This window comes from Boleophthalmus pectinirostris, unplaced genomic scaffold (assembly GCF_026225935.1).
Source record: "Boleophthalmus pectinirostris isolate CB_2022bp ecotype Guang Dong unplaced genomic scaffold, ASM2622593v1 HiC_scaffold_3, whole genome shotgun sequence".
NCBI classification, from domain to species: domain Eukaryota; kingdom Metazoa; phylum Chordata; class Actinopteri; order Gobiiformes; family Gobiidae; genus Boleophthalmus; species Boleophthalmus pectinirostris.
In genome coordinates, this window is record NW_026571299.1 from 24,622,457 (window position 1) to 24,635,531 (window position 13,075).

Genomic DNA, 13,075 nt, shown 5'->3' on the forward strand with positions numbered 1-13,075 from the left:
TATTGACCTTTATTTAACCAGGAAACTGAGATTAGGAGTCTTTTTTTCAGTCCAGAGGAGACCTGTTGTAGACCTTGGCTACATGTTTTTAAATGACATAAACATCTTGAATAATATTCTGGACAATATCAGTACAGGACCATTTTAAAGCTGGTTTAAAATTAACTATTGTGAATTCCTGATCCTGCTCGAGTCTCTCTGTCTCTGCCCCCTGTCCCCAATCCTCTTCTTCCTCGTTTCCTGCTCTCGAGTCTCCGTGTCCATCTCTATCTTGTCCCCGCTCCTGTCTCCGGTGTGTGCTGAGCCCGTGTCCCGCTGCAGAGGCACTGTGGCTCCCTCTCAGTTCAACCGGCGGGACTCCACTCTCACCTCTCCCGCTGCTGACGTCACCGCAGCCTGGGCAGAGCTGAGAGCCGCCTGCGGACATAGCGCCGAGGAAAATGCTTCTCTCCGTACCGCCAAGGACAGGAATCAACCCCTATAGCAGCGGATTCAACGGAAGAACCAGCAAAAAGGTGAGTCTTCCCGGGACTCTGGCGCTCTCTGGCCCCGCGGGGTAGTGTCCGAGCGTGCGTCGCGAGGGAAAGGGGCTTGACAGCGATCCGCGGTGTCCTTGAAAACGCCAAACGCACTGGTTATAAGTTACGGAGGAGTTAAAATGCAGGTTTGGGCGCACTCAGTTCCGTGGTATGTCCGGGCAGCGCTGGACATTTTGTTACGGAACGGTTCGGTCACGTTGGTTGTTTATCGTGACTATTTGAGGCGCGCGTAAGTGGAACAGCGCGGGGATGTCAATAGCCTATCTCCCACTCTCTCATTTGGTGGAGAGAACTTTTTGGTGGGAGCAGACAGAGCCGTACAGTCGGGACGGGTTTGATGTTTGTGGAGGTGGGGGTAGGGAAGGATACGGGACGGTCGTGCGGTTCCAGCGAGACGAAAGCGGCTACGAACGCGCACTCGGCTCTTAAGAGTTTAAAATCAGGAATTCATTGTGTTTAAAAGCGCCAAAGTTTGCAAAGTTTTCCCCCCGTTTCTCATCTGAAAACGGAATATGCCCCACCCCTCGAAAAACCCCACCAGACCGCCGAGATGAACGCATTCCCAGAAATTAAAAATACGAACCGCGATCCGTGCAAGCGCCGCCGCGAGCCGAGTCTTCAACATCACCGATTCGCGAAAGTTTAGGGGGGGAAAACGAGCAGAAACATGCAGGCTTATGTAACGGGTTAATGTTTGTTTTTTTGGCCCCGTCTCCTGCGCGCCGTACCCCCGTGACCGTGTGTGTTCGTGCGCCCGCGGCTCGTGAGTCTCCGTGGCGACTCCCGGTGACACGGTGAAAGCCAATAGTGACGGATTGTCTTTCCTCGGCTCATCCTCGTCTGGGGTCACGACATTGAACCGCGGGCTTTTAGGTTCAGTAACGATTTTCTTGTTGCTTTACATTAGCGCGTAAAGTTCAAATACGGTTTCGTTGTGTTTTTAAGGTGGACCGAGTGGCTATTGCACGTGTTTTTAAGCTAATCTGGTGTTAAATTACACAAATGTGCTTTATTGAGTTGTATTTTTAGTCAGCATTTGTGATTAAATTAGTTTGAAGCCTTGCCTATGGGGTCAGAAGAGGTCAAGTGCTTTCTAGGAACTAAATAAAACCTATAGCTCGATATTTTAGGTGGTAAAAGCTTTTCTGATTCTACAATTCATCTTTATGATTCTTCTCCAGCTTTGATTTGTTTAAAGACACAGTTTGTAACTTTTAAAAGGCCTTTATTGTTATTATAATGCTGTTTCCTCATCACAAACCGACCCGGAGTTGTTTCATTCACGCAAATTTGTTTAACACACAAATCCCGCAGATTGATCGAGACTGAGTTCTGATCTCAAAAAGAAAATGCTCTGTTCCACCTGGTGATACAGGGAGTGCTCCACTGTGTTTTTAAACTCCATTCACCTTCACTAGAATCATTTGGATCGTTTCAGACAAGGAATTACCGGAAAAAAGTAAAGTGTTGACTTGAAAACTACCACTATATGACATCACGAGGTGGAACTGAGCATTTTGATAGATGGAATGAATGAAAATAAACATGAATGAATGAAACACAACACAGGAAATCAACTGGAAAGTCCCTCTGAATTGTACGCTTTATGAAACTAAATCTTTGTAGACATTAGGGACATAACAATAACTGAAATATCGTGATATCGTATCGTCAAACATCTCACAATAATATCGTGGGCTGTCACAATATATTGAATTACAAAATCTTTTGCTTAAATTCATGGTTTTATAGTAGTAACACCTTATAAACATCGGGAACTACATATCCCATGATTCATTTCAGTGCAGACAATATGAAGAAATATGTTTGTAACTTGAATGTTTGCGATTATGATGGAAATAATTCACAACAAAATCTTGTCAAGGTATTTTAAAAGCAAAAGCAAGCGTCTTATCTACATTTATATCAGCCTTTTCAAAATATCGCAATAAATATCGTACCGTGAGATGCATATCGTGATAATATCGTACCGAGAGATTTGGATATCGTTACATCCCCAGTATACATTAAAAAATAACATCTTTTTCATTACATAAAGTTACAATATATCTCAACACAAACATGCAAAAATGAAAAGTTTCTTGTGTTACACTGCTTACATCTTATTTTCATGGCAGCAAGTGAGGAAATAATGAATATTTTTTCCCGAATCAACAGTTACAGATGCTGTAGGACAAGGAGAACAAGAAAAAAATGATTTAAAATATGATTTCATAGTAAACTTCTGTGAGCACAACTCCAGGTCTGTTTTTGCGGAGGTAATAACATAACTTAAAGGTCACTAGAGTCAATTTTGTGTAATATAATTTAATTTAAGACAAAAATCGACTAAAATTAGGGATGCAACGAGATCCAAACCTACGATATTATCACGATATGCTTCTCACGGTACGATATTTATTGCGATATTTTGAAGACGGGACACTGTTTTGCTTTTAAAATACCTTGACAAGATTTTGGTGTGAATTATTTCTGTCATAATCCCAAGAATTCAAGTAAAAAACATAATTCTTCATATTGTCTGCACTGAAATGAATCATGGGATGTGTAGTTTCTGATGTTCATAAGCTGTTGCTACTATAAAACCATGTATTTAAGCAAAGGAACTTGTAATTCGATATATTGTGATATTATTTTTATTATTATTGTGAGACTTTTAATGATACGATATCACGATATTTTAGTTATTGTTACATCCCTTTTCTCTTTGGTTTGGTGTATCGCTCTGAAAACATGCGTCCTTATGTGTGCGGTCTTGCATCTCCACAGACCTGGCTTTTACCTGACCTGCTTGTTTCCATGGAAATGCTATTTCTTTGGTTTTAATATTCCACTATATTATCCTTTAAAACTGATCTCCACGGGGAATGTTCCCAAGTGTGGTTTTACTTTCTATTTCCATGAAATCATGTAACTGCCACTTCCAGACACTTCAGTGTGCCTTTAACGTGCGTAAGTGCAGATGACTTTGCTTTTCATTTCAAAGTGGTAGCGTAACGTTTGTGGTTTCTGCTGGTTTGGATGTTTGGACCTCCTCTTCTTGTTGTTTAGCTCACGGCTTTGTACTTTTCACAATTCTCCAGCAGTGGTCTGTGCAATTAATCATATTTTGAACAAGATCGATTTGTGTTTTTAATGGAGAGGACCACAGCCAACGGTCTGTCAGTGAAAGCATGAGGTTTGGAGCAGAGTCAGACTTACAGAAATACATTTGAAAAGTTTTGTAATAGCAATTTGAGAAAGTCCATTGCTCATGTTCAGGATATTCATATTCATAACCAGCTACATTTGCTTTTAATAAGATAAAATCACGTTGGGAGTGTTCTTCATGTATGTTTATTGGCAGAATGTTCAGCAGTTACCATGGAGACACATAAGCAGATACGTTTTAACAATGACTTAAAGGTGTGTTGTGTAACTTTTCCGGTGGAGGGTCCATCAAATACTTTTTTGCTATTGCTTTGTCTGGAATGGCTCACATTATGGCATTAAACCTTTCTCTCTTCATGAAGACAAAACCAGACCAGGTTGCAGATCAGATCTGTGGAGAGGCAACCCCTCTCAATGTTGTATGTATGTTGTTTTTGAGCTGTAATTTAATAAATATAAGATAAATGTAAAGGTCGCCACTAGGGGATGGGCATTCGTTAAAATTTTCTTAATCTATCGTCAGGAGAATTAATGATCGATTATCGATTAATCATTAACGTTTTTATATTAAAATAATCATCATTATTATTACTATCTGCACTACTAATCTGCATAAATAAATTCAACTTTACGACATATAAAGCGTAACCACTCTAGAGCCACATCAGCCCGTTTGACATTATAATGTGTTAATGCAGCTTTGCACAACTCTCACAGAAACGAAACTTAAAACCACATGGCTAATGTGCATAAACTAAGCGAAGGTAAAAAAACAGCTCTTGTGCGCTGATGCGGTTCAACTTCTGTCGTATTAAAGGGCACGACTCAGTGGAATACAGGTTAGTGTGACCATATTTGCGTTTGTCAAAACCAGGACACCGTACGGGGGGGTGGCAGGTGGGCCCTCGTCATCGACATTGCGCTGCTCTCACCTGGCATAACTTTTTCCCACTGGACACTGAAACATATGTACACTGTGCACATGGCCTCCCACGTGTCCCGACCAGAACGGAAAGCGTGAAATTTCTTGTACAAGTCATAGTTAAATACGCATTTGCGCTTCGACATGTTGCAGACCGACTGTTTGTGTCTTGCTCCTTCTGAGTGCAGAGAGCTACATGTACGGACCCCTGTTTGGTCACGCACAGCAACCTACATTCTGTTTGTCGATTAAAATGAACATAATCGATGAAATTCTTAATGATCAATTATTGATTAATCGACTAATCATGACCATCCCTAGTCACCACTCACTACAGGAGTTTTCAGTCTTAAATGATTTTTAAAGTGCAACAAAAAGCACACACCACAGACCCGAGAAGAATCTTATGAGATTCAAAATCTCCGATCGCAAAGACTGCAGCAGGATCTATTTGCGGACCACAGGATATAAAATTGTGAGTATGATCTCGTCAGCTGTTTCCTGTCTACAGTAAAACCACTCGCTTTGAGACTCTAAGGTGTTCAAAAGATCAGAGCACAAGTCAAAACTGTGTTATTTGTGAAATGTGGTGCAAAACTTCAGATACATGATTTTAACGCACAGAAGATTGATGTTAATGTCCACAGGAAGTAGAGTCTCGATCGCTAATCTGCAGCTTCACCTCGATCCGTGCACTGTGTGGATGTAAACAGACACACGTGAGGAACTACTCTCACCTTTTTACTTTTAAAGAACACCTCAAACTGGATTAATAGCACTGTTTTGTCTCCTGGATGTCATTATTTGCGTAGGACAGTTTCTATGAATAATATGGATGAAATGCTGCACTTTAAATTTACAACTTTACGAGACGTGAGGAATAAAGTTGCCGCATTATTTTCGCTGTTTCCTGAGTTTGTATCGTGCGCCTCTGTGTCCGTCACAATCTGTGTATCACTCCTTCATTAGTTTTTCAATATAAAACCAAAATTTAAAAAAAAAAAAATAACAGTTTTCTTCATTATTTGTCTCCAAAACCAAAAAAAAAACAAAACAAAAAAACTGATGATATAACAATAATAATAATAATGATTTGTTTTTTCAGTTTTTGATTTTGTGTTTAAATGAATAATGGAAAAACGGATAACGGCCGTTTCCCGTTTCCGTGACTGCAATGCTGGACTTTTTCATTGCATACGGACTGAAACAGGACTAAATCGTTTTCAGTCCTTTTCTGGTCCCGGTCTCAGTCCCGGTCTATTTCTGGTCTGGTCGGACCTGGCTTAGTCCTGCTTCAGTCCGCATGTGGCGCAAAAGTCCCGCATCACATTTTAAGTCAAAAAACGGGAAACGGATGTTATCTGTTTTTTCCATTATGCATTTAAACACAAAACTAAAAACTGAAAAAACTCAATCGTTTTCTGTTTCTTCATTTTGGTTTTGGAGACAAATAATGAAGAAAATTGTTGTTTTTTCATTTTCATATTTTTGGTTTTATATTGAAAAACGAATGAATGATACACGGATTCGTCACTCCTCTGCCCCGTGATGCTCTGTTTTATTGCCGTAGTGTTGCCGATGTTTGGTGGTTACAATCTGACAAAGCAGCTCAGAGAAACATTGATGTCACACTGACACACATACACAAGGAGCGCAGAGGCTTCAAAATCGCACATAAAAACACAAAATCGGGTCACGCCTCCCCGAACTCGGGAAGAAACAAATCGCGGCCAAAATCAGGCAAATTCTAATGAAGTGTGTGGCGGCCTTAATGTAGAGCTGTTTAATGTCACACTGCAGAACATTCCAGGCAGAGCAATGACATCTCCATGGAAACGAGCAGGTGTCGGACCCCGAAACAAACAATACACCTTTAAGCAGAACATTTTCATAAGTCTGTGGTCAGTCCGAGCGTTCATGGTGCTGTTTAGGAGTTTAATTTTCAACAAAAAGCTGAGAGTGACAAACTGAAAAACTGTTGGCTCAAATTAAAGTCTAATTAAAATCTAGCAGACAGAGCATGCCTACAGTTAGCATCACACCAGCAAGAAATATTGATGACATCAGCTGCAAAGTATCAACACGAATATGAATACTAATCCTACTTTCTTTGAGGGAGTAGAGGTTTTCAGTGGTGTTATGAAATATGCGTTTCTCTTTGTGGGAGTAGAGGTTCGTCCGCAGGTCAGAGGCTCGTGTGTGCTCTCATTCACCTCCACATACCTCTGTCTGAAGCAGGTACACACACAAGAGACAGACGAGAACTTTTTTCACAACAACTGCAGACTCCTCCACGTACTTCTATTCTTTTGGAGGCCTTCGTTGTATCGTTTCAAGAGTTAAAGATCGAGTATTACAATTTTATGTTGTACTAACTACTAAAACGGAACATATTTAGATCGCCGTGTTACCTTTTGTTGTTTTGAAAGTGCTATATTCGTCAAAAACAGAGTATTCAAATGTTTAATAAGTTTCGGTTTTGTTTTTGACCTTGCTCTCCGTGCTGTCTCTCCCCCTTCAGAGCAATATCACGAACCAATCAGAGCACAACCCGCAAATGAAACTACTTCACTTCTGTTCAGTGTCAGGATTTTGTGTATTTGTGGAAACAGCCCGGAGGAAAACAGCCTTGAGGGAGCGTGGCTGTTTTCCACAAAAATCACAACACGAAACAGTAGTGCAGTGGGTTCATGATGTGATGTAGGCTTGTGGGCGGAGTCTTGGACAGGATCGTACTGTTAACTGTAAGGAGGGTTTGAATAGTGGCGGAGATGGATTGCTAGATTACTCAAACACGCATGGACGACATATTAAAGCTCTTCAGACATGTTTTGGTGAGGGAACAGTGTCATGGTCTGGGTTATATACTTCGAGTAGAGTATAGTAGTACTGCATAGTGGCTTCTGTAGTCTCTTTGTATTTATTTTATGTCTGATAAAACTGGGCTCTATGGGACACCAGCTCATTCTTTAATGCCCAAAACAGTGTGGAGATCCCAGTCCTGTGAGATTCTACTGTGAAGAGTCCATTTACTGTTCAAACTGTAAAACATAACCATATTCAGATTGTAAATTTACAACTAAAATGTTCTAGAACGCAGAGAATTGCACAGATTTTGTTCCGTCTCTCCCCACTAGTGCCTCCGCTCAATTTCATTACTCTCCAGCGACTTGGTCAGGAGTCAAAATACACTAGACAGTTTGCAATATCCCCAGAAGTGAGAGTTTGGGCACCAGACAATCAGCGAAGAGCCAGACATTCTGTGTTGGCAACGATTCCAGAGATCGAGGATTTAAAGCCGAAACAAAGAGAATGTTTGGTGAATTTTATCAAGGGGAAAGACGTTATTGTCCTTCTTCCTACGGGATTTGGGAAAAGCTTAATATAGGCGAGTTTCAGCTGACGCCATTGTTATTAAAAGCCCGCGTTGCATGCTGGGAAATACTTTAGTCGGAGGCAAGAAACAGGATAGCGGTCAAACACAGTGCGTAACCTCATGTATTTATCCCAGATAATGGTAAATTCCTGCTGCATTATCGGATGCATAAATAGAAGCGTGGAAGAAGGAAAATGTCTTTTTCATTTTTCTGAGTGAAAAGAACCACTAACGGTGAATTAAATGGCTTTCAAACATTTGCAGAGCAAACGTAGAAGATCCAAGCAAACCGTGGACTCCAACAAGTTCAACAACACATCGAGACTCTTGGAGGTTTTCATCTTTTGCTGTGAATGACCCAGGAGTTTCCACCAAGTCATTGTGGATATCGCCGAAGTGAATATTTGTCCAGGTAGTTGGCAATTCTGAGCAGAAATTTGGTTTGGTCCACCTTTTGTAGTGGTTGAAAAGGGTGATTTGGCTCCATCGATGCTTATGACCAATTTCTGGTCAAATCGTCTTCGGTCCTCTGCCGTTAGACTGGATAAATAACCGGGATCAATACCCTTTACGTGCTTTCTCGCTCCGTCCGTCATGTTGAATTAGTGTTTCTTGCCACCGACCAAAATAATTCCCAGCATTCAACGCACGCTTTTGTCAACAATGAAACTCGCCTATACCAGTTTACCCCGTTAGCGGAGCATTACATACATCACGACCAAATAACAGCGTTTGGTTAAATGAAAAAAAGTACCCGCCTAGGTCGAGCGAACAAATTCTAATGCTGCGAGGTCAGACGGTTTCTACAAAGTGAAACTGACTGATGAATCAGGCTAATAACTTGCCTTTTAAGATGAAATGTCAGTTCTTGGTCTCTGATTTCATAAAATACATTTCCCCTCAAAAAGTGCGATTTATAGTCCAGAGTGACTTATATATGTTTTTTTATTCTTCGTTATGCATATTTTGGCTGCTGCGACTTATACTCCAGAGTGACTTTTAGTCCACAAAATACAGTATAAAGTATAATAAATAAAACATTTTGGCTGCAAGGTCAAGACGGTTTCTATGAAGTTAAACCAGTGATGAATCAGGCTACTTTTGTCCCTCACTTGACTGTAAATACAGAGAGATTCTCAAGTGTGTTTTTATTTAAAATTCATACTTTTCAGACTAAAGTGCAGTATCATGCAGTTGCGATAATAGTCCCAGAAGTTTGAGCTCAGTGGACGATTGATTACATGCTGCAGATGGACGGTTTGACTGTCACCTTTTCACTATGCCCCAGTGTGCAGCTCTGGAAAACGTCCCTATTCTCATGTTGGTTCACTGGAAAATCAGATCAGTATTGGAAGATAAGAAACCTGTACATGATCCATTAGAATGTCAGTATCTGTACAGTATCAACATCACTATGGCTGCCTTCAGACTGCAGCCTGAAGTGACCCAAATCCAATTTTTTGGCCTCTATGTGACCTGTATCTGATCTTTTAATGACAGTCTGAACCACACAGATCTGATTTTTTCAAATGTGACCCAGGACACTTGGATATGTGCTCCTGAAACCGATACATATCTGATCTTTTGACATGCGACTTCAGTCTGAACAGTCAAAGTGCTTTCATTCGACCTACACGTTATCAACAAGCCACAAACGTCACTTTTCTGCGCTGAAGTAGGCGAAAATTGTTAATGAACTCCGTGTCACTGAAGCAAAGCACATCGCCACTCACCACTCTTGGCTACGTCTCCACATCCACACGTTCCTTTCAACGGACTGCCCCACAAAACGCCACAACCAAAAACCTCGTCCTTCTCCTTCTCAATCTCCTTAAAACAAGTAAGTTGTTCATGTTCTGGCTCCGGTACGAGAGGAACTTTAAAATCTCCAGGTGCTCAATGCTCGCGTCCATGTTTGGACAACTTCCGTAAACACAGAGCACGCTCACTGCGGTTGACGTCATCGTGTCTCCAGTGCACATGCGGGTTTAAAGTTCACACTGGAGATCACATACAAGTCACATTTAACTGGAAATGTGAACGACCTCGCAAAAACATCGGAGTTTCACAAAAAAATCCGAATTGAGCGTTAAGCCCTGCAGTCTGAGCGTAGCCTTTGAGTATCACTACGACAGACTCACGTTTAGTTTAAGTGATGTCCAAGGCACTGGTCTTTAGGCAAATGAGGTACGTATTTGTTTCTTTTTATCATTAATGACAAAAATCAGTGAACATTTCTGAGAACGAAAACACAACAATGCTCATATCCAAATGAAGCCGTTGGAGAGTCCGGTAAATTGCGTTGAAGTAAAAACTCTGAAAGTGAAATCAATCGTTTGTAAATGTTTTTATTGACCCAAATGGAACAGGATCAGAGCCGAAAAGCCTAAATGTATTTTACAATTCAAAGTTCAGTTTGATAATCCCTCTTATAGGCCCAGGGATAGTTTGCAAAGGTTATCACTGATGCAATATCTGTAAACATGATATTCACTCAGTATCTGCGTTCACACACACACACACACACACACACACACACACACAGGCTTCAGTACAACACACACACAGGCTACACACACACAGGCTTCAGTACAACACACACAGGCTCCAGTACAACACACACAGGCTAGTACAACACACACAGGCTACACAACAACACACACACACGCTACAGTACGACACACACAGGCTCCAGTACAACACACAGGGATTTACTGTGGATTGTCACTTCAGAATTTTAAAAGACTTTACCAGACACTGTGTATTAGGGTGACCAGAATTTTGAAATCAAAAACTGCGACACTCTTGGTTTAGGTTGGTTGGTAATAATACAATTATGAAACAAGTGCATAATTAAGGATCTTGGCCCATTCATGACTAACATGTGAGTCTGTGTAGTCCCATTTTCTTTGTGTTTTGCTCATTTTTAAGCAGCTTTTCTGTATTTTATGTCAACAAATGACAGGTTATGCCTCTCTTTACTGTTGGCAGGGATCAGATTGGTCAAAAATAAAGACACCAGGGACATTTCTTGTATAAAACTGGTGCAAATCACTAGTTTTGTATAAATCCGCTGGGACTGGGACTGTCCCGAGTAAAAAGGGACGTTGTATTGAAAAAACGTCATCCCTCTCTCTGTAACTTCTGCCGTGAGCCTCGTCGCTTTGGTCTTAAAATGTTCATATTAACCAACTCTGCATGAACCGGGTGTTTTTATTTTGATATTTTGTCCAAATTCACCCCTGTAACCACCAGCCTCGATGAGCTCTGTTTGACTGGAGCTGAACACTACACTGCACACTGCAAAAAACAATATCTATGGGTTAGGTCAAGCAGTAACGGAGGGAAATGGGCAGATTTTTCAGAAACTAGAGGGACTATTGAAATAAGTAAAGTATCAGAATGTAGGAAAGAGTTAACACTCCAACAGGGTAAAGTTAAACCTGTGATATTCTTTCAGGTTGTTGACAAAAAATTTAAAAACTCATGTCGGTAACGGAGGGAATGAAATATGCAGCACTTTTTGGGCAATAAATACAAACAGTGATAACTAGTGGTTCTCACTTACATATCCTTAACAAACTGGTTTGAATATTTGCATCATATAGTTTAGATTTTTTATTAAGAAAGGTCATGGTAACAGAGGGAAAAGTAACAGAGGGAAAATTGTGCAAGCAAGTAGAAGGTGCATGATTTTGTATAATTTGTCATCTTTTTTCTTCCGAATACTTTAATATTACTTCAAAATGAAAGGAAACTATTTCTATAAAATATGTCAGTCCTTCCAAGCAAATTTTTATCATTTTAAATACTTTTTTTTTGGAAAAATCATGTACCTTCATCAACAGTTCAAAGATCGAATAACACAAGATATGATGAAATACATCCATTTATTTACATGATTTGGGAAATAATTTTTGTTCCATGTTTCATACATGGTCTGTTTAAAACGTATGTAACTTTAGAACCAAAAATGGTACAGAAAAAAGGTAAACAGTTTCATAAACTAGAGTACATATGTATCTGTTGAATACATTTTTATATCAGATGCATTAACTTGAATTTTTGGCCTTGCTGTTTACTTCTGCTTGACCGGGCCCCTAGGTAAGTTAAAATTACTTAAACTAAGACCATTTGATTTTATTTGAGTAGATTCAACAACAAGTAAAATGATCAACCAATGGAATATTTCAAGCAACAACAACAAGAAACAACATTTGTTTCTTATTTTAAGTGCAAAAAGTTGTTGTTTTTCTTAAGTGTAGCAAGATGTTTTGTCATATTTTAAGTACTAAAAGTCTTGTTCCACTGGCAGATCATTTTACTTCTTAAGTGAAATGTACTCAAACTTAATAAAACTTTCTTAATTCAAGTCATCTCAACATTGCAAATTTCTCTGATCTGGCCAATATTTTAAAACTTATATCAGGTTATTTATCTTGTTTTCAGATTTATTATCGACTTACTAGTTCTGAGATGCTTCATTCTAGTCTAGAGGTAGTTTATTTTAAGAAAACTTGTCAAATAAAATTATTTTGTTGGATGGACAGATCATTTCAATAATTTTAAGCCATTTTCTGATAGGTTTAACTGTTTATATGTAAAATTTTGACCAAACTTTTTTGCAGTGTATGATTGACGTCACACTCCCTTTAGTCCACTTCTTTAAACAGTCTATGGGTTTCACTGAAGTTGTGCCATTTGGCTTAACACTTGCCCCGTTAGAATGTGCCGTGTGCTTCTGTCCGTTGCTTAGTCATGATTTTAATGTAAGGTGAACTTTTGTTTGTTTACTCTGTTAGCACGAGCTGTCCACCTGCAGGACAAGGCGAGTCTTTGTCATCAGCGCGGTGTGTTTGTCATTTCCAACCACCAAATATCGACTAGTAGTAGAAGTAAGGTGACCAGATTTTCATAATTAAAAACTGGGACACACCCGGGTTGGGACGTAGGTATAAATAAAACTGGGAAACTGGGAGAAGAAAGTGGAACGTTGTCCTTTCTCGACTCATGTGGGTCTGTGTAGCCTTTTGTTGGAGCATTTTTTTTGCATTTTCCAAGCACAGT

At 40.0% G+C, this 13,075-nt stretch overlaps 1 protein-coding gene across 4 annotated transcripts in view; it reads left to right on the forward strand.

Moving 5' to 3' along the window:
* Positions 1-249: 249 nt before the first annotated feature.
* The window catches only part of LOC110171295 (RNA-binding motif, single-stranded-interacting protein 2-like), a 121,782-nt gene continuing 108,956 nt past the window's right edge, over positions 250-13,075 (forward strand). For 3 of the 4 annotated variants that reach the window (XM_055160193.1, XM_055160196.1, XM_055160194.1), the window contains exon 1: positions 250-515. In XM_055160193.1, the coding sequence (XP_055016168.1) occupies positions 441-515 (75 nt within the window). In that variant the 5' untranslated portion in view covers positions 250-440. Of the gene's footprint in view, positions 516-9,700; positions 9,849-13,075 lie in introns of those variants that run through there. The other variant, XM_055160195.1, reaches the window with a different exon arrangement.